At 40.7% G+C, this 21090-nt stretch overlaps 1 protein-coding gene across 2 annotated transcripts in view; it reads right to left on the minus strand.

Moving 5' to 3' along the window:
- The window catches only part of LOC138164868 (leucine-rich repeat-containing protein 7), a 602064-nt gene that overhangs the window by 150140 nt on the left and 430834 nt on the right, over positions 1–21090 (minus strand). Inside the window, exons 9-10 of one of the 2 annotated variants that reach the window (XM_069092797.1) lie at positions 12912–12986; positions 4898–5042 (exon numbers count right to left, since the gene is read on the minus strand). In XM_069092797.1, the coding sequence (XP_068948898.1) occupies positions 4898–5042; positions 12912–12986 (220 nt within the window). Of the gene's footprint in view, positions 1–4039; positions 5043–12911; positions 12987–21090 lie in introns of those variants that run through there. The other variant, XM_069092796.1, reaches the window with a different exon arrangement.

A 21090-nucleotide genomic window follows, 5' to 3' on the forward strand; every position in this document is an offset into this window, starting at 1 on the left:
AGCTGCCAGCCAGAGCTGCCCAGGACTTTTGAGGACCAGCAGAGCTGCCAAGAACTGAGGAGGCATGACTGCGGTGCCAGTACTTTGTCTATCTGTTTTGATGTTATTTTGTCGGATTTGCTTGTTGATAGAGGCCTCAGATCTTGTTGTTGGGCCTAGGCTAATTTCATAGGCAGAGAGTGAATTGATGAGAACACTGGCAGTGTGTATGTTTGCTATTGTGTCTTTGTTAAGTTGTGTCTTCCCAGGAACAGAAACTGCTGAGAACTTGCCTCGGGTCAGGATGAAGAAATGACCTCTCCTTGGGTATTAGATGCTGTGATGATATTGTAACCTAGTTGTGACCTAGGGGTGGATGGCTTTTGTGCTTTCTACTGTCCCTCTGGAGGGTGCTTGGTGGTGACAGATGGTATTGTAATTCAGTTGTGATCCAGGGGCGGAAAATTTTTCACGTTTGTACTTTGTGACTGACCAAATGAATGTCCTTTGTTTAAGAAGAAAGACTTTTTGATCTAAGATATTAAGTTGGGACCTAGGGGTGGACTTTGTGATTGACTAAATGAATGCATCTTTTTTAAAAGAGAACTTGTGTTGGGGGGCGGCTAGGTGGTGCAGTGAGTACAGTGCCGGCCCCGGAGTCAGAAGGACCTGAGTTCAGATCTTAACACACACACACACACACACACACACACACACACACAAACTAGCCATGTGACCTTGGGCAAGTTATTGCCCAATTGCCCTCCAAAAAAAAAGGAAAAAAAAAGAGAACTTGTGATTGAATTGAGGACTTACTAAATGATTTGAGTTACTTTGCACTTTGATTTTCTCTTTTCTGTGAATGTTTTGCTTTAATTTGTTACTGAATAAATGGAAAGTTTACTATGCTCATCATCTGAATCTTGGAAATTGCTTTTGCTTGGTGTTGCATAAAGCTAGATGAAAGTTCTACCAAAAATGATCAGGAGGTCTTGGTGAACTAAAAACTCAACATAAGTCAGTGGAGTGATTGGAAGACAAAAGTAGAAAACAGAAAAAGTAATGTTGTCCTGGGGTACATTGAGGGCCATAATCCTGCTGTACTTTGGTCAGATCACATCTGGAGCACTGAAGTTCTAGGTGCAACGTTTTAGGAAGAACAATGACAAGCTGAAGTGTCATTCTACAGTAAGGATCAGTGGGAGGAACTTTGGGTGATTCTTTTCCTTAAGACTATGAGGTCTGTGAGAGCAGGGACCCATTTTTGACATTCCTTGTCTTTTCAGCACAGTGCCTTACACATGGTGATTGCTTAATGAATGTTTGTTGATGGATTGATGCTTATCTTAGGGCAGAGGATACTGAGAAGGGACGTGATAGTATTTCAGCATCTGAAGAGCTATCATGCGAAGAAGGGTCTTGTTTTGCTTAGCTCCAAAAGATAGAGCTATGAGCAAAGGCTAGACATCACGGAGGGACCTGAAGCAACATGGAAGTAAACCCCAAAGTCCAAAACAAGAATTTCCTAATGATTAGCTCCATCTACTGTGGAGGTTCCCCTCCCTGGGCTTTTTCATGCTGAGGCTGGAAGATGTCTTGTCACTGGTGTTGGAAAGGAGATTATTGTTCAGGTACAGTGTGGACTAGACGGCCTTTGACCTCCCCAGCTCTCAGAGTCCTGGATTCCCAGAATATAATGGAACAATCCGTAAACAACTACTCTATGCTAGACTGTATGCTAGGCATTGAGGTTACAGATAAGAGAATGAGGCAGTCCCATATTATATGTTCACAAATAAATACACACAAAATCAGTACATTGTGAACGGTGGGGCAGGGTAACACTAGGAGTGATCAGGAAAGGAACCTCCCAGCAGGTGCTACTTGAGGACTCCAAGATGTAGAGGTGAGAAAGGAGCTAGTACAATGTCCTCAAGCTAGGAAATGGGTTTCTGTGAAAGAGGAAAAGCAAATCAGGCTGTATGGTTAGAGGGCAGAGTGCAAATGGGGACTAAAGTATAAATGAACTGGAAAAAGGTTGGAGTCAGACTGTGAAGGGTTAAATGCCAAACAAAGGAGTTTTTACTTGATCTTGGGTGTTGATAAAGCTTTTGGAACAGAGGATCAACATGGTCAGGCTTGGGCTTTAGGAATATTAATTCTGGCCAAGCATGGTGGCTCCCACAGACCACTAATCCTTGTGCCTGGGGAAGCTGAGGCTAGTCACTCCCATTTAGGAGCTTTGAACTGCAGTGGGCTAAACTGATTGGGTATCTGCACTAAGTCCTGCACTATTAAAGTGAACTCCCCTGGAGTTGGAGGCTAGCAGACTGCAGAAGAAGTGGCATGTCAAAGCTCCCATGCCAGCCAACAGTGCTATGGGTCTGTTGCACTTCCAGTCTGGGTGAGAGAAGGAGACAGAGCCTGAAACCAAAACACCACAACAATAAGGAATATCCAATTCGACAGCTTTGTAGAGGAAGAATTGGGGAGGCAGGAATACTAACTCGAAGGCTAGTGCAATCAATAGCCCAGGAATGACTGACTGAAGGCTTGGGGAGTGAAGCTATGGTATCAGCACAGAGATGGAGACATGCAGAACATTTTGAGGAATCAGAATTGACAAGATCTGCCAAATTACTGGATATGGTGGGTGGGGGAAAGTGAAGAGTTGTGGGTGATTCCTAAGCTACAGACTGAGTCTGGAGCCCTGGAGGAGCAAGGGCTGTGAGGCAGAGGTGATGGTGATGTTAATACCAGCCAGTCACCAGGTAGAATGAGATACAGGACATTAGTGGCAAAGAAATGTAGAAAAGGGAAATGAGCATGTAATCTGGGAATGCCTTCACACATTTTGTTGACTATTAGCTACAGGTTGATGATCTGCATGGTTAGTTTATCCTTCCCCTGACATCTTTAAGAGAGGCAGCCTGATGGAGTTGATGAGTGCTGGACTTTGAGTCAGAAAGACCTGCCTGTGACACCACTGGTTATGTAATCCTGGGCAAAGCATTCAGGCTTTCCATGCCCTGGACAGCTGGCTCCTGTTATACCTGACCCTAGACTTATCTGCTCCCATGGAATCACAGGTTTGTACCACAGATTTTCTTTATAGTTTTCTATCTCTTCCCCTTAACAATTTCATTTCCATTTCCCAATATTTCTTATTCATTTCCCTAACATTCACAATCTTTGTAATAGGAACAGAAAAGGAAATTTCAAGGCTCTGCAAGAAGACAAGTTGTTATCCCTAAAGGTGGAGAGAGAGAGAGGTCTTCACCAAATGGACTTTGTGGTAATTGGAAACTGAGACCCCTGATTGGCTTTTGAGAAGACAGATCTTCCAGGGGCAGTCCAGGAAACAAATAAACAATGACCCTTCCCTTGAACGTGGGTGCCAAAAGCCTTTAGGTTGATGGGGAAGATTCCCTGGTTCTGTGAGTGTTAATTCTGGCATAAAAGGGGCTAGGACTTGTTTTTTAAGTTCTGAACAAATGGTGGTATCAATAGAGTATTCTCGGTCTAAAGAACATTCTCCTTGTCCATTATCATTGTACCATCCATCCAGAACAACCATCATTTCCCTTCTTTCATCCCCCTCTTGACCCTAACCCCAAACCCTTTTTGTTGTCCTCACAATTAAGTTAGATTTAGTGAAGTAACCATGGGACAAAAAAGACTCCTGCTGTAACATACTGTTAGAGCAGCTTCTCTCCTGACCAAATCCCTCTCTATGTAACTGACCTATGGCTCCCTGGTGCTGTTACTGTTACCTCAAGACTTTACTGTGAAGCATCTGGCTCACCTTGGGACCTGCTTGGACTGAGCTCATTTCTACTTGAGCCACTGCCCTCCCCTATTTGTGGGAAGCCTGCCTTCACATCTTATTTTTGCCTGCTCTTTGCTGGAACCTAGACTGACTGGTGATGGAGCTGAGACATCCCCACATTGAGGGCACCCAAAGGGTTTGGGGTCACTACCAGGGAACAGGAAAGGAAAGTGAGGGGAGAAAGGAGAACATTCACATGGTGTCTAAGTTTATTTTCCACATGGTGCAGTTTCCAATATCAAACACATTTAGGTTTCAAAGCCAAAAGTAAAGGACTTTTGGATTATTCACAAAATTGCCTGTCATTATGAGTAACAATCAAAATAAAGTTTTAAGAGGGTTTCCAGCCTGACTTCATGATCACAGCACATCATATTCAGTTCTCATTGTAATTGTTCAACTGAGGACAGTACTTATTATATAGAATAGGACTAAACATTTGACAAAAAGAATCATAATTCAAAATATGTATTTTAATTTATATTATATTGTTAAAACAATCCTGAATATAGAAAAATTCTAAGAACTACAACTACTATACCTTCTGTTGTAAGGAAAATTGTACACATTTATCAAATTATTCTAAATATGAGAAATGCATTCATAATATAATGAAACAACCTGGATTATTTTCCACATTCAGGTTTCAAAGGTTTATCATAATAGAGCAAATTTCTAGAATTAGAAATCAAACAACAGCTTTTCAAAAAGAAAAAATAAACTTTAAATATTAACATAAAAATGTATGGGCTTACAAGAGCTCAGGCGTCACCTTAATCAGTCTCATTTCATTGAGGAGGAATCCAAAGCCCAGAGAAGTGGGGGGGCTTCTCTCAGGTCACCTACCCAGAGTCCATCAGCTGCAGTTCCATACTCCCAAGCCCAGGGTTTCCCAGGCTGTTGCTCCCTCCAGGATGCCCCTCTTCCCCTCTGCCCCTCCAACAATTCTCCGATTTTATGCTGGTTACTCGATTCAGTATGACTTTGGTGTTCTTTGCCAATGGCACATCCCTTACTCTCTCAGGAAAGATAAAAAAGATGCCAGTAAATGGAAGACACCATTTCACCGATCAAGTGCTCTTTCCTCACCTATAGAATCAGGCAATTGTTGCAACATATTGGATGACAATAAGAGGTCTTCAAGAGCTTCACATCCAGAAATCTCCAAGTCAACACTTTCGATTCTGTTTTTTGACATATCCAGGTACACCAACATCTTTAATTTCCCTATAGACTTGATGACATTGCAGAAACTCAGGGTTAGTTCATCAGCTTTTCCAAGTAGTTCACAAGGAATAAATGCATACTGCTATAAAAGGTCTTATTTAAAAAACCAAATATACTGCAAATGACTTTTGGGAAAAAAATGATTACCAATGAAAAACCATGTCATATCATCAGTCAGAAATCTTGCTGTTTTAGGTGACTGAAATTGGGCTCTCTTCTACAAAGCAGGGCAGAAATAGCAACTTCCTTTGAGTACTGTTTCACTTTTTCTTCTTGCTCTCCCTCAAAGTTAATGAAGACCCTTCTCCCCCAGGCTTGGTTGACCTCCCTGTGCCTGATGACTGTCCTATCCTTCATTTCCGGCTACTAAGTTAGATAAACCATTGATCTGACTGGTCACAGGCCAGGGAAAGAATGTAAATTTCCCATCAACATTCTTGATGGTGCAGACAACAAAGTTGTTCTTTTACTTATAATTTTATGTTCTATCCAGCTACTACACACTTTTCCCTTGAGTCCTAGGTTCTGGCGAGCCATTTATTTTCCGCTTTGAAGGTGCGGTCCCTTTTGTTCCTAAGATAAACTACTCGTGGTCTTTATCATTTACAGACATTTTGTCAGCAGTGGCCTTTCTCTTGGCCAAAGTGTGTCCTTACATTTAGGTTTGCTTCCTCCAAATCCTTACCTAAAAATTCCCCAAAGAGCCAGAGGTATAGGCAGGAGGGGCCTTGAGAATACAATGGTTCTGACTTCAGTTCAGTTCTTCACAAAGATGGGTAAGGGCTATAGCAGAACTATCGAACTTGCCTTGAAGGCAGGGACTGCTGTTTTGTACCTCAATGGCTGGCACATAGTTAACATTTAATAAATGCTTTTTGATGAATCGGTTGATAGGAAATCCTGGGTTAGATACATGGGGCAAGAGGAAGAAGCCCTGCTAGGCGGAAATTAAAAGGCAATGAGAAAAGTAAAATTAGGAAAGAGAATATATATGTATATGTATATAGGTATGTAGGAGAAGCACAAAATGGAAGGGAGAAAAGACTCTTGAATCCAATTTTTTTTGGGGGGGTCATACCTATGCTTTCACAAGTACAGGGAATTCCTGACAAGGAAGTCTCCTGTGCCTAGGCAGATCCTCATTTTCTCTGCAATTTATTGACTTAAAGACCAACAAATATGATGAGTGTGTGTTTGCGTTTGCGTGTGTTTTCGTGTGTGTGTGTGTGTGGAGGGGAGCTGTAGAGTTTTAGAAAGAGAATTAAAAATGTAATGCACAGACTTTGACCACATCTTAGCTGATAAATCTTTAGAACAGATCATAATGCAGTCTACCAAGATGAGGCAAGATATGTCAGAAAGCTAATTAAATGGGTCATTATCTGCTTGATTTTGAGTTTAAGATTAAAAAAAATTAAATAACTTCAGCTAAGGTTTCCAGGAGTATTAAAAAAAAACAAACGAATGTTTATGTAATCTATTAAATGCAAGCTAAACAAGAAAAATGCAATAGCATTCATAGATAAAATGCCAAATAAATATGCAAGTACATTTCAGCCTGGATGTGGGGCATAAGTTTTTTTTTACTGTATCCCATGACACTAAATTAATAAGGTTAACCAGTTAATGAAGCAGATAATCATCTACTTCTTTGAATGCACATTCACCAATGAAACTTCCTGAGTTAGTAAGAAGCAGGTCTATTCCATGGGCACAGTCCATCCCAGAGTGAGGCCAGTGAAAGCTGCAGGTCTGACTCCATCTGTTGAAGCAGGCTACATATGTGTGAAATACCAGACTTTCTAACCAAATAAATGAGTGGATGTGATTTGCCTTCCCAAGGCCCTATTCCACAGCCTCATGGCAACATCAAGGCACTCTAGGATTTTTAAAAGCTACTCTAGAAGGTTCTATTCTGGGGTGATCATGGTCCTACTGGTAACTTATGCTTTCCAGATAGTTAAGTATGGAAAAGATCATGGCTAGTAGTCTGGTCACATAGTAATACATTCTTCAGCCACAGCAACCCATAACATTAAAAAAAATACAGAATGGTTCTTAGTTCCGTAGAGACTCCCCCATCTCCACCTTTTCCACTTCTGCACAGTATCTGTGTGTTGGTGGTAGGAATGGAGAGCAATAGTCTTTAATTTTTTTTTAATTTAAAAAATTAATTTGCTTATTACAGAGCGATATTCTTAAAGGATTTTTAAAAATCACATAGTAATTTGTAGTTTATTTGTAAACACTTTTAGAGGCAGAATGGCCATTGAGATCCAGCCGTGGGGCTAGGAGTTTCAAGCCCTGCCTTTGATGCATACTAAGCTGGGGGATCCTGTGCTTGTCACTGGCTCTCAGTGCTCTAGCCTAGAGGCTTCAAACACTTAGTCCTGGGACCAGATTGAACTGAAATTGGGGAATATATAACAAGAGAAATAAAAATACAGTGGAATGTAGGTAATGTTAATATGTGCATTTCTAAGTGAAAAGCCACTGCAGGATCCTTCCACTGGGCTCAGTGGCCCTGTTTCTATCTGAGTACGGCCCCTCTATTTGAGGCAATTCTGCGAGACTGTAAGGTGCAGAGAAGGTGTTCAACCACATCGGTAGAGGAAGCGTCCTCACCTTGGGGGTCCTTGGCCATTAAAATAACAGGTTCAGTTCCCACCTCTATTTATGAACTCAGATTGACTGTCAGTGTGGAGCTCCAAAATGTTAGATCATTAGAGAATGACCCATGAGTGGTCAGAGGAACTGAACTCTCCCTATAAATGGAACTGTAAGACAATGGGAAGGTCTGCTTAAATGGAAGGATGACTCTCAGATCTCCTTGGAAAGCCAGATAAAGAGACAGTGAAGATGATTTTGTCATACATTTAAGGAAGCAAAGATAAGCCTTTCATGGGACATTCCATCGTATCATACTGTCATGTATATTGTAAGAATTTGAAAATGAAACCAAGCATAAAGATAACTGCAGTTTGTGCCAACATCTGTGATAGAGTCTGAGAAAGTCAAAAAATTCTATGAAGAATTTAGCAAGACTCCAAATTAAAGCCAATGTAATTTAATATATGGTGACTAGAAGGGAAAGGAAGGCAGAAAGGCAGACAGTAAAAAAATATGTTGGAAAACATGATTCCAGAGTAAGAAACAAAAAAGCTGAAAGTCTTGTGAACTATAATAAGACCCATTTCTTCATATTGTGAGCACTTTAGTATTATTTCTAAAGGGCTTGGAGGTGTTCATTATGGCCAATATCAAATAACATAAAAAATAAAGTCGACTGTGTTCTGACAGAAAACGATTGGATGCTGGTGTGAGAATCACTTAAGAATCACTTGGCTGTGCATAGTAAGAACACTGACTTGTTAGATTCAAGATGAAAATAAATATATAGTTAAAATAAAGAACACACATAATGATTTGCCATTTGAGGCAGCTCCAGCAAAAAACATACTTAAATATTCTGTTGATGCAAACAAAATGGGTAGTGAATGAAAGGACAAGTATCCTCCCAGATCATCACCAATTCTTAAGGAAGTTTTATCGATGTAAATCAACTCGCACAATGAACAGACTGAAAAAGCCTTACTCAGCAAAAAACTTGATCTACCCGCCAAGGCAAGAAATACTTCAGTTACAAGGAACATTGATTTACAACAAAATCTCTTCTAAAATATTACAGAGGAAGATGGTGGAATATTAAGAACAGCTTTCTTCTCAGCAAACACTGAGGGACAGTGGAGGGACAAAGTTGAAAGAAAGCCTGGTAAAGGCTTAAATAAAACCAGCTCATTCCTGAGAGCATGTAAGCATGATCTTAATACAAATACGTAAAAACTGGAAAAGGCTTGTCAAGATTTCTGTAACAAAGCATTTTTTTTTCTATCAAGAATGGAGTCATCACATTTGTAATCTAAGCTCATTGTCCCCTATGGGAAGTAGAAATGGTGCTAAAAGAAATAAAGGTGAGTACTGAGGCTATTCTAGGCCAACTATACACAGACAATGGTCATGGTAGAAGTGAAACGATTCTTTTGGTATTGAGGGCTGATGTTCAAAATATCTGAAAGAAGATTTGATAAATGCTCAGAAATGCTCATGAATGTTATCATTACACCCCTGCCAAGGAGCAATTAAAAATGTCAATAAGTACTAATGATAGCCTTACTTTGTCATCTTTATAAAATCTGAGGATAATCTACACACATATCTCGAGCATCCTTTATGATATAAGCCTGATGACAATGGAAAATGTGAGTTTTTGGAAATGATATTCCATATCAGAATTACATCTTTAGAGTTGAATAATTGGCTAAAAGTCTTAGACAATATAACATTCCATTATACTTATTGTTTGGTGGCTATTTAAAATACATTTGATTTGGTAGAACAGAATGCCACATATAAGACTCTCTTCCAATTAGGTGTCCCCTATGAATATATTAAAGTTACACAAGATTTTCCTTGAAACATGAAGTAACGAAATAGCTCTGCATTTTGACGCTCTGATTGTTAATATGGTCATCATCTGCTCACCATATCCCACTCTCATAGAAGATGTCCTAGTGCAGAGTCCAAATGAAAGAGGAATTGTCTATAAATGATGAGGTCTTACAAAGGCTCCTATTGGCGGATGCCATTATCTCACTTTCATTAAGCTCCAGAGCATTTCAGAGCCTCCTAGAAGAGATCCACATTCACTAAAAAGAGCTTAGTCTGTACACCCCAGGGAACACAGGGTAATGGAGAATTCGTATTGTTCAAATGATGATACAAAGCTCGATGGATAGTCATCCTATAGAACTTGTCCCATGGATATGTATATATTGGATAGTCACTATAAATGGATTACAAGCTACCCCAGAATTTAAGTTGGGTTATGTGTCTGATTGTCTTTGAGAAGCTGCCAAGATCTTTTAAATGTCTCCAAGTTTCTCCTTGAAACAAATGTCTATATTTCAAACATCAATATTTTTTTGGTGATTTTATATGACTACTATACATGGAGAAGCAGTTTCCAAAGACTTAAGGTTGAGGGTCACCCATCTTTATGGAAAGATACGTGATGAGCATGCATAGGTTGCAAGATATTAGAACTAGGAATTGAGCAGAAACTGTGACATCAAGGATATTGTCAGAGAGAAGCTGGCCTGGTCATGAAGCAAGAGTAGGGAAGTCTCTTTGTGTCCATGAAGTGTCAAGACCTAAAGGAGGCCTTTCCTTAGCACTCCTTGGGGAGGACTGTGGGGGGAGGGGCATGGACAAAAGTCACACAGGATGAGAAAATGTGGATGGATTGTGAACTGCATCTCTGAATGCAGCGTCCACATTTGTGAGACCAGAGATACATGGAAGTACGGCAATGTGGAGGATGTTGACCCGAAGTGGCCTGATCAACCCAATGGGGCTAAGGGATGAGGCATTTGTAAAGACATCACCCTAAGCAAAGTGTGAACCTATTCAATGAAATAAGTGTAGACTTTGATGGTTTGTAAACAGAGGCATGATAAATAGGCCAAAGTAATGGACAAGGCTTTTTTTCTGCTTCTGAAGACATATTTCTTATGGAAAGAGGGGATCTCCCCATTGATACCATACTGAGATGAATACTGACATCTCTGTGAGGGATAGAAGGAGTATCCATGGCCTGGGGACACTTTGAACCATTTATGCTTCACTGAGGATAACCGATTGGGTGGTGGCTACTCAGAGCTGAGTTATGTCTGTGGATTGGGACCTCTAAATGGGTCCAGAGAGATGCGGTAGAGAGATAAGAGAGCCAAAAGAACTGGGCATACATAGATAGGACCAGAAGACAGAGATGGATCACTGAGACCAGGAAACCTGCCTGTCCAAATAGGTCTCCCTTTTGGGAAAATGTTCATCCCCGCAGATGGGAGAGGTGATTGCAGAGAACTTCTGGGGCCACACCTGGAGAGAGGAGATGGTTTCCTGTCCACATCGTGTGTTCCTGGACTCTGCTTCCTCTGGAGGAGTTCACCTCAAGTGCCTGGGCAAGAGCTTTTGAGAAGAGGAGGAATTCCTGTGAACTACAAAACCAAGCACTTTGGGAGAAGAGGAATAAAACCATGTGGCCCAGAGAGAGAAGCAGAAAGGGACTGTGTGGAGAAACCTGGATCTTGACCTCCATTGCTACTTAGCTATCTAGACTGTCCAGCTCTAATGGCAATGAGGGGCAGACTTCCTAACAACACCAAGCACACTGACGTCCCTTTCAAGAGAGACCCAATCACAGGGTGTCACTTTATGTCTAGAGAATGGTGTCAGTACTTCTAGGAAGGAAGGGCTCACAGGAACATGAAGGGTCATTTCTTTCTGCCTCAAATGTACCTCCCTTCCAGGAAAATTTGAGCTGCATGATGGTGATATGGGAGGAGGTGGGGCTGCTGGAGGGAGCAGAGCATTGCCTTGACTGTTTATAAACTACTTTGAGTTCTTTGTACTTTTTTTTCTCCATACATTCTTTCTGTGGGGCAAAACAAAAACTGTTCAGTATTTTGCATAAAAGTTGAGTACTTAAATGGTAGCTGAGAGACATTCCTACCCAAACCTGGGAAAGCCAATCACAAGCTACATTCTGATGACCCCAGGGACAGCAAGGGTAGAGGAATCCTCGAACTAAATATACATACGATTCAAATGGCAGTTATTGAGTGCCTACTATGGGCAGAGCTCCCTAGTTAGTACTATATACACTCACTGATATATACATGCTTTATGAAGATAAAGCCAGGATCTATCTACCTATCTCTCTGCCTTTATACATCTGTCTAATTCAATCTCGATATGTAAAAATATACCCATTTCCGCATTACAACTGGGAGGATTAGTAGCAATGTGATTTTCAGGTTAGAGATGTAAGCTCTCTGGCCCATTCCAAGACTTGTTTTTTTAATTAAGCTTATGATTGTACAAAAAGAGAATACATTTGTTTCTAGTTATATCTATACTTCCTGCCAATTTTCTGACATTATTCCATAAAGGAGGGGAAAAGAATCATCTCTGGAGCGTGGAGAAGGGATAACGATGCTAACAGAGTTGCTATTAGTCACTTGAAATGTTTTCATGTTTTAATATTAAGAAAGAGCTTCAAGCCAGAGTGGGAGTGTGCTCCATGGGCTGACACCCTCCCAGGTCACGGGAAGAGCCACAAGACCCATGCTCATTGAGTTAATTGCTGTTGCTTCCATTTAGGAGAAAGCATAAAGTTGCCCTTTAAGACAATGAAGAATCTGATTCTTTGACTTTCTATCAGATTCATTGAATTAATTCAATTTTGGCTCCAATTGTACTAAAAATTTTGAGTCTAAAGGGAATAGATGGGATCCAAAGAATGATTTTGCTCTTAAGATAGGATTGTAAAAATATTAATGGAGTTTCTGATTAGCTTTAAGGATAGTAGTTAATTCTATAAAATTTAAGACAATTTTGTGAGCTAAAGAAAACCATGGCATTTCCAAGGCCTATTCGTTACATAAAATTTCCCAAATTAGATCATATACTCATTCATGAGTATATAGACTATTTTTCATCTGGTAACAATACATTTTCCAACTTTTGAAAACACGGATAACATCAATTAAGTGGCACAGATAAGTGAGATACCCCAAAGAGAACTAATAAGGTGAACCATTCATACATTTTTAAGCACATACACAGAATAATTAAAGAATTAAAATTAAATTCATGGAATTCTTTTGCAGTTAGACATTGCTATAATATGTCTTATAAAATTATTTTAAAGTTCTTATAAAAATGGAATCTATTAAGGTTAAATGATAATATATTATATAAATTATATTTCTCTTAAAATACATTTAAAAAGCATTACATATATAAACTTACATACCCCAGGAAGTGTTTGAAGTGCATTATTGTCCATCCACAATTCCCTTAGGTTTTGTATTTGTTCCAGAACCTCAGGCTGGGGAAAAAGAGAGACAGTCTAATTTAATACCAAATTATGATAACATCCAATAGAACTTAAGTGACAAGAGAAGGGGCTGGATGTCATCTCTGGTGCCTATTTTGAAGGGCACAAGGAGAAACAAGGCTAGGTCTTGGGTGCATTTGCTTTCAGTTTAGTTTGTCTAAGCCCTTCTAAAGGAAGCCAGTAACATGCGTTAGACTGTGCTCTTGGGTTCTCCAAGAAACTTCCAATTTAAGAGGCTATAAATAACACCCCAAAGTCCCTAAACATTTATAGTCAACCCGGAGCTTTTCTAAATTGTTCCTTTCCCCTGGAATTATGCAGGAATAGAAACCAAAAAAAGAAAAACAAGCCATATCAATTATTCACTATTAACATAGGAATCTAATGAATGATTCACTCTTTCCATCATTCATTCACCAAACATTGAGTGCATAGCATTTCTTTCACACTTCATGCATATCAAGGTATTTAGACTCAAAATCACAGAATTTCAGAGGGAGAAAGAACCTTTTACAATTTAGCCTAACCCATAGCTAAACAAGATTCCTCCCAACAAAATACTTGACAAATGGCCATTCAACCTTTGCTTAGCAAAGGCTTTCACTGAGGGGGTACCTACTGCCTCTTGAGACAGTCCATGGAACTCCAAATGACTCCACCTGTTAGGAATGTTTTCCTTCTCTTAAGCCGGAACTAGCCTCTTTACCTCTTTCACCCACAATTCCTCTTTCTGCCCTCAGAGGTCAAACAGAGCAAGTCTCATCTCTCTTCCATGTAGCAGTCATTCAGATATTTGAATACAGCTCTAGGGTCCTTCCTTTCCAACCAACCTTACCCATCTCCAGCCCCTCCTTCCTCATTCTCCTCATGTGTTACTCATATGTCACGGTGTCTGGCTGAGAGTAGTAGGAACATAGACTTGGAACTGGAAAGGACCCCAGAGGTCACCGAGAACAACCTCGTCATTTTATAATGACATAAAATGGAGGTTTTCTGGATGACAAAAATGAGCCCCAGAGAGATGAAAAGGCTTCAGATCTCACAGACCCACTAGCTCCAAATTGTTTGTCCCCCTTTTCACACCATCATGTTCATCTTCCTGTTTACTTTGTTTTGGAAGCATTCCAAAGCTTTAGATCTTCCCTCTAAAAAATGGAGTGGAGAAATGAACACAATACACCAGATGTGCTCTGATCAGACAGAGTACAGTGAGACCACCCCGTCCTTTGTCCTACGATCTATTTATTTCTTAGTTAAGTCCAAGATTGCATGGGCCTTACTGACTGCCACTTTATACTATTGACACAAATCAAGCTTGCTATACACCCAAAGCATCACATATTATTTTTTTTTAGATAAACTCTTCCTTTTTCCTATTCTTACGAACTTGACTTTTTAGGCACACATGTAAGATGTCACCTTTACCTTTGTTAAATTCCATGTCATTGGATTTGACCCGATATTTTAGCTGGTCAAGATCCTCTTGGGTTCTGATTATATTCAAGTATGTTGTATTGGCTACTTGTTCCAGGTTTGGGCCAGCTGCATATTTGATAAGCATTCTACCTACACGTTTGTCCATCTCACTGACAAAATCTTGAATGGTACACGGCCATTAAGAGAAAACTGGTGAGCTCCATTAGAGACCTAAGATATTGTGGGTTTATTGATGGCATTGACTCCCCAGTGCTTAGCTTAGAGCCTGGCCCTATAGTTAAGTGATGAATAAATGCTGATCGATTGGCTAAGAAATTTTGTTCTAAGAGGAAGCATGTTATAGCATCTCATTTTGGTTCTGGGTCACATGCTACATTTGATACTTTAAACTAGCTAAAATGATAAATTACAGATGGTTACTAAGTTACAGAAGGAGTGTGATCTCTGTTGGATGAAATCACAGATCCCTGATATACTGACTTATTATTAATAATCCTAATACCATGATTTTAACGCTTCAAAAGATTCTTGATTTTGTCACTGTTGGCAACCTTTCACTTACACAGGTTCCAAATATCTCCTCACCTGAGTGTTTAGTTCATCAGAAATAATAATAACAAATTAATTGGATGGATTACCTCTGAAGGTTTAAATTAATTGACTACTCTAAGCCACTTGGCATATGCCTTATTCCTGACATTTGGTACATGCCCAGAATATGGAGACTAATTTTTATATTGACAGAAGGAAAAATTATTAGGGTAAATCTTTCTTGACTGCATATATATGCATCTTTAATGGATATTAAATAAAATCATATAATCAAATAACCACACTTAATTTAGTCCAACCCTTCCTGAAGAACGAAGGCCGTCTACAATGCACCTGACAAGTTCTCAATCATCCTGACTCTATCTGAAGAGCTTCAGTGTTGGGGAGTGCAAAGGCCTCACGGTTGATTTGTTGCATTTTTTGACAGATATAATTGTAAAGAAACTCTTGGTTATATTGCTCTTCCTTTATGCCGGTCCCAGTTTTGCCCCCTGGGACCAAGCAGAAGAGGTGGAATCCACTTTCCAAATGAAATTCCCTGCTTTTCCTCCTCCCTGCATCAGTCTTTTCTTTCTTAGGCTGTAAGTGATTTTAGGATCATTGGTGCAACTCTTCTCTTTTACTAGTGTGGAAAATCAGTGGTCACGCTTTTTTGTGTGTACAAACACACAAATAAATATATGTATGCATATACACATGTATGTGTGCATATATGTATATACATACACATCTTTGATTCAATTTAGGTCCCCCCCCTCCCCTTTCTGAGCACCGGGTGTCAGAGAAAATGTTCCATAAGAAACATATATCATACCACATATTCATCGTAGTCTATTAAATACAAGCAGTCAACAGTGAAGAAAACAGTATGGGAGCCTATAAAGGTCAATAAAGCAGCAGAAGTGGAGGTGGAAAAGCAGATAATAACAAAATTCAACCCCAAGGGAAAAGTTGTAAATCATTTCACGTCTGACAATTATTCGAGATTTGGAGGCACTTTGTTTTGCTATCGATAACGTGCCCTGGAAAACAGAGAGATTCCCCAGAATCTCACAGTTGGAAGGTCTTTAGAAGGTTTCTCTTCCAGTCCTCCTGCCCGTGAACAAAGAACGCCCACAAAACCATCCCTGACAAGTTCCCATTCAGACCATGCTTCCCTAGAAGAACTGGGATTTAAGAATGCTGCAAAGTGCCAGCAGTGCGATCGAGAAGTGCATTTTTTAAATCCATAAAAAAGAAATGGAGGATGCAATTTTGAATTTCAAAGTAAAATGATAATACTTGCTTGTAATTATTTGTAGTTAAAGTGCCTTTGCCCAGCTAGGTGAAATCATAGTAAATGTTATTTAAAAAAAAATGGTATCAGTTGAAGAACCTAGTCCCCCCAAGAGCTTTTCCTCTGCCTCCCAAGACAGTCCTTAACACCCTGCATCTCTCGGGTTCCCTCAGGGCCCCCAGTAGTTCAGTGCCTTCTCCACATTGTCACGCCTCAGGTCCCCATCGCATTAGGATCACCATTCCCTCTGCCCTCTCCACGCACACCCTCAGCATCTCCTCTGTCCCTTCATGAGGTCTTCATCCCATCAGGGCACCTGGTAAGGGCTGAACTCCAAAATCCTGCCACAGGAACTTATGAGGTCCCAACTAGTGGAGACCCTGGGCCTTCATGGAAGCTTTTTCTGCCTCAGTTTCCTCATCTGGCTTCGATGCCCTTCGAGGTCCTTTCCTTTTCCTGCAACGCCCCCATCTCCTCAGCTTTCCTCCCTCTCCCCCCATGCTGGGAGCCCTGCATCATTTTGGGTCTTGTCCCAGTCCCTCCTACTCAGCTATCAGCCAGGGAATAGGCTTCCTGCCCTCCCGGTTGCGTGTGGCTGGCCTCCACATGCCTCCTGCTCCAGCCCCAAGCCTCTGGGGCAGCTCCCTGAGCCCCATCAGCTGCCAAACTGAGGAGCAAAGAAACCTAAATTGTGATGTCCCCTTCCCCTGAAGGCAGAGAGAGGGCACAGCTCATCCATCTTCTTAGAATGTCTGTCCTAGAAGCCATAGGGAGCCATCGATTGAACTGCATTGAGTAGGGCAATCAGTAGTGGCTGAATGGAGGGTGGACTGTAGAGGGGAGAGACTCAGGCAGGCGGACCCCCCTGCAGCTATTGCAGAAGTCCAGGTGTGAGGCGATGAGGGTCTGCATCAGGGTGGGGGCAGGGTCAGAGGACAGAAGGAGGCGGCATGGGCAGGGGGAATACTACAAAAGTGAAATTGAGAGGCCTTGGCAACAGTTTGGATATTGGGGGTGAGAAATAGTGAGGAATCCAGGGTGACTCCTAGGTTGTGAGCCTGGGGGATTGGCAGGAGGAGAGTGACCTCTACTGTAATGGGGACATTCAGAAGGGGTTTCTTACCTCTGTCAAAAGGCAATCAGTATCTCCTTTTCAGTCCACCCCCCATCAGAGTTTTTATTCTACAGGACAATCTGAGGATCACCAGCCTTTCGGTTATAACAACTGGTAAATATGAATTTCTATCGGTCCAGTTAAAAACTCTTTGTGAGGGGGCAGAACTGAAGAATTATTCTTCCATCAACATCCTACTTGTTTTCTCTAAGCCCTTCTGTTAAATGTGGCTATAAACCCTGTCTCCTTTCCTGAGTTAATTTTGTTAAGAGTCGCAAAGGTTAGCCCCTAAAGGACTGAGTCAGTTTTCATTTTGTAGGGGATTTATTTTTCCTAGTTTTAATTCAGGTATTAACTGCTTGGAAATATTTTTCCCTCATTCCCCCTGGTATAGAGGCTGGAGTGCTGGACTTAGAAATGCTTGGGTTTAAATTCCATCTCCAGAATTTACTAGTTGTATGTACTAGCTGTAGGATCCTGGACAGGTCACTTAACCTTTCCAGAGTCTATTGGCTCCTTTCCCACTGCCCAGCCACAGGCTCAGGTCTTTTCATCCTCAATACTCAATCCTCCCTTAATCTTTCTATCCCCATTTCCTCGGGTCCTAACTCTCCCTTGCACTTCTTACACTCCTTAAGAAGACCATCTACATACAATAGGCACCTCCACTTTCCTCTCACTCTCTTAACTTCCTACAATCCTGCTTCTGGTCTCATCATTCCACTGAATTTGATCTCTCCAAAGTAATGACTGATCTATTAATTGCCAAATCTTTGACACTTTCTCAAATCCTCATTAGTCTTGACCCACTCTAAACCTTGCTGATCACTTTCTCCTCTTTGATTCTCTCTTTTCAGGACACTCTCTCCTGGTTCTTCTATCCATCTGACTCTTCCTTCTGTCTTCTTTGCTGGATCCTCCTCCAGGTCACAGTCTCTACCATAGGTGTCCCACAGAATTCTGTCTTGGACCCTTTTCTCTTCTCTTTCCATACTGCTTCATGTGGTGATCTCATCAGCTCCCATTGATTTAATTATTGTCTTTATGATGATGATGATGATGATTCTCAGATCTACTTCTCTTGCCCCAACCTCTCTGCTGACCTCCAATCTCATGTCAACTACCTCTCAGACATCTCAAACTGGATGTCCAGTAGACATCTTTAAAGTCAACTTGTCCCAAACAAAACTCATTCTCTTTTCTCCTAAATCCTCCCCACTTCCAAATTTTCCTGTTTCTATAGAGAACAACACCCTCCTCCCAGACACCCAGGCTCCCGTGTATTCATTGATCTAGAGACGTTGACCACTTTGCTGTTTCAGAACAAGATACTGCAAGTCAGCATCCTCCACCTCTTGGCTCTGGGCATTTTCTTTGACTGTCCCTGTGCCTAGAATATTTCCCTCCTCATCTCTGCCTCCTGGTTTCTCTGGCTTCATTCAGGTCCTAGTTAAAATCCTGATTCCTACAGAAAACCTTTCCCCATCCTTTTTTTCTTTTGCTTTTTGGAGGGCAATTGGGGTTAAGTGACTTGCCTAAGGTCACACGGCTAGTTTTCATGTTAAGTGTCTGAGGCCGGATCCTAACCCAGGTCCTCCTGACTCCAGGGCTGGTGATCTATTCACTGAGCCACCTACCCCCCCCCCCCCAATCCTTCTTAATCTTAGTGCTTTCCCTCTGTTGATTATTTCTTATTTATCCTGTATAGAATTTGTACTTACTTGTTTTTTTTTTTGTCCCCTCCATTAGACTGTGAGCTCCTTGAGAGTAGGAACTGACTTTTGCCCTATTTTGTATTTCCTGTTAAGCACTGTGCTTGGCACATACAGCACACATAGCAGATGGGTATTGAGTAATTGACTCTGCATTTTAATTGCCTCAGAGACGTAAAATGGGAATAATAGTAGCACTTGTCTCTAAGAGTTGTTGTGAATGTGCAATGTATGTAAAATACTTTCACATCTTAAAGAGCTGTAATAATATAGGTGATTAGCATTATTATGGTTATTAACAATGGTTGTAAAATCCCTGAAATGTCAAGAGACACATCACAAATCTTCTAACATATTGGGTCAGTCTCCCATAGAGAAGTAATGGCAAGATGTGGAGAAGAGTTGCACAGGATGGCAGGCATGGATACGTGAACATTGGCCCCAGGGGAGGGTATGCCTATACCAGCAAGATTACAATGCCATAGAAATAGTAAAGTAATAAAATCTAAGTGTTATTTACCTGTAGTTAACAACAATAACAACAATCTCTTAGGTTATACTCATCCATGAAGAGCTCAAAACAGTTTTATGTTATCTATTGGTAGGATATTTGATTTGCCACCAATTGAGGAGCCCAGAAAGCACAGAATATAATCACAATATATTGATGAGGTGTTGACCTAACTGTGGAAATAAATCTATGCCCTGACTTCTTTATGGGACATAAATAACATTTCTGATTAAAATTAGAAGGGAAGAACAGAGGTTGGCTCATCAAGCAAACTTATCAAGCCTATGGATACTTTAAATTGTCAATCCCTGGAAAGTTTGAGAGAGTTATTCTTGCACGACATGGAGAAAGAAGCAGGTTCCTGAGAAGGAATCACTATTGGGGAGTGATAAGAGGGTTCTATCTTTCCCAATCCCCAAGCCTCTCCATGGGTCATGTCACTCTAAAGTAGGTGTTTGGAGGAATAAAGGTATACATTCTAGACAGACATGGAAACAGAGAGACAAGTCACTTAATCCTCACTTGAGCAAAGAAATAAATTTGAGGAACAGGACTGCTTGGCAGTATTAAAAAGAATTATCTCCTCAAGGAAGCCTGGGTTAGCAATGATGTAGCCCCCTGTGGGGAGCCAAAGAGGTCTGATCCAGGACTCAGATAATAACCCTAATAATAGTGGACTTTAAAACAAGAATTCTTTGAGATGCGACTTTTTTGTTAAGTTAGCTCCTGAGTTCTTTGTTATGGGTTACATTTATAAGGACGTTGTTTGAGTTCTGAGACCAATAGGCTCTTTCCCAAGATTCTAGTTATTTTTAGGTGGTTGGCTCCTATGCAAATGCCCTCAATGATCCCGATTTGACTTAGGCCATGAAACCTGCTCTTGAGAACATCCTTTGTAATGTGACTGCATATGAAAGGAGTTAACTGACTTTTCTTTTTTTTTTTTCTGTTTGTTTCTCTGTATTTTTTTCAAATGCTTTATTAACTTCTGACTTACATCATTCATTTCCGCAAGATTTTGAGTTACAAATTTTCTCCCCATTTTTCTCCTACCCACCCCCTCCAAAATAGCAGTCCCAAAGGATATCCCCTCCTCCAATCTGCTCTCTCCCATATTTTCTCCCATACCCCTTTAGACTTTTCCAGGGGATCTCTATGCTCCAGTGCCTGTATGTCTTATTTCCCAATTACATGTAAAATAGTATCGATAATAGTATATATATATATATATATATATATGTATATATATACACACACGTATAAACACATACACATTTGAATATTTGATTTTAAAACTTTAATTCCAGATTCATTCCCTTCCTCCCTTGTCTCCCACCCTTACTGGGAAGATAAGCAGTTCAGTATAGGATGTACATGTGTGGCTAATGCAAAACAATAGCATAGTAGATATATTGTAAAAGACTGACTACATTTCCCTCCCTCCTGTCCCACCTCCCACTTGTTCTATTCTCTACTTTGATCCCACCCCTTTT

The sequence above is a fragment of the Petaurus breviceps genome, unplaced genomic scaffold (genome assembly GCF_028583685.1).
Source record: "Petaurus breviceps papuanus isolate PSGF00001 unplaced genomic scaffold, PetGlider_PUasm1.0 207, whole genome shotgun sequence".
Lineage (NCBI taxonomy): Eukaryota > Metazoa > Chordata > Mammalia > Diprotodontia > Petauridae > Petaurus > Petaurus breviceps.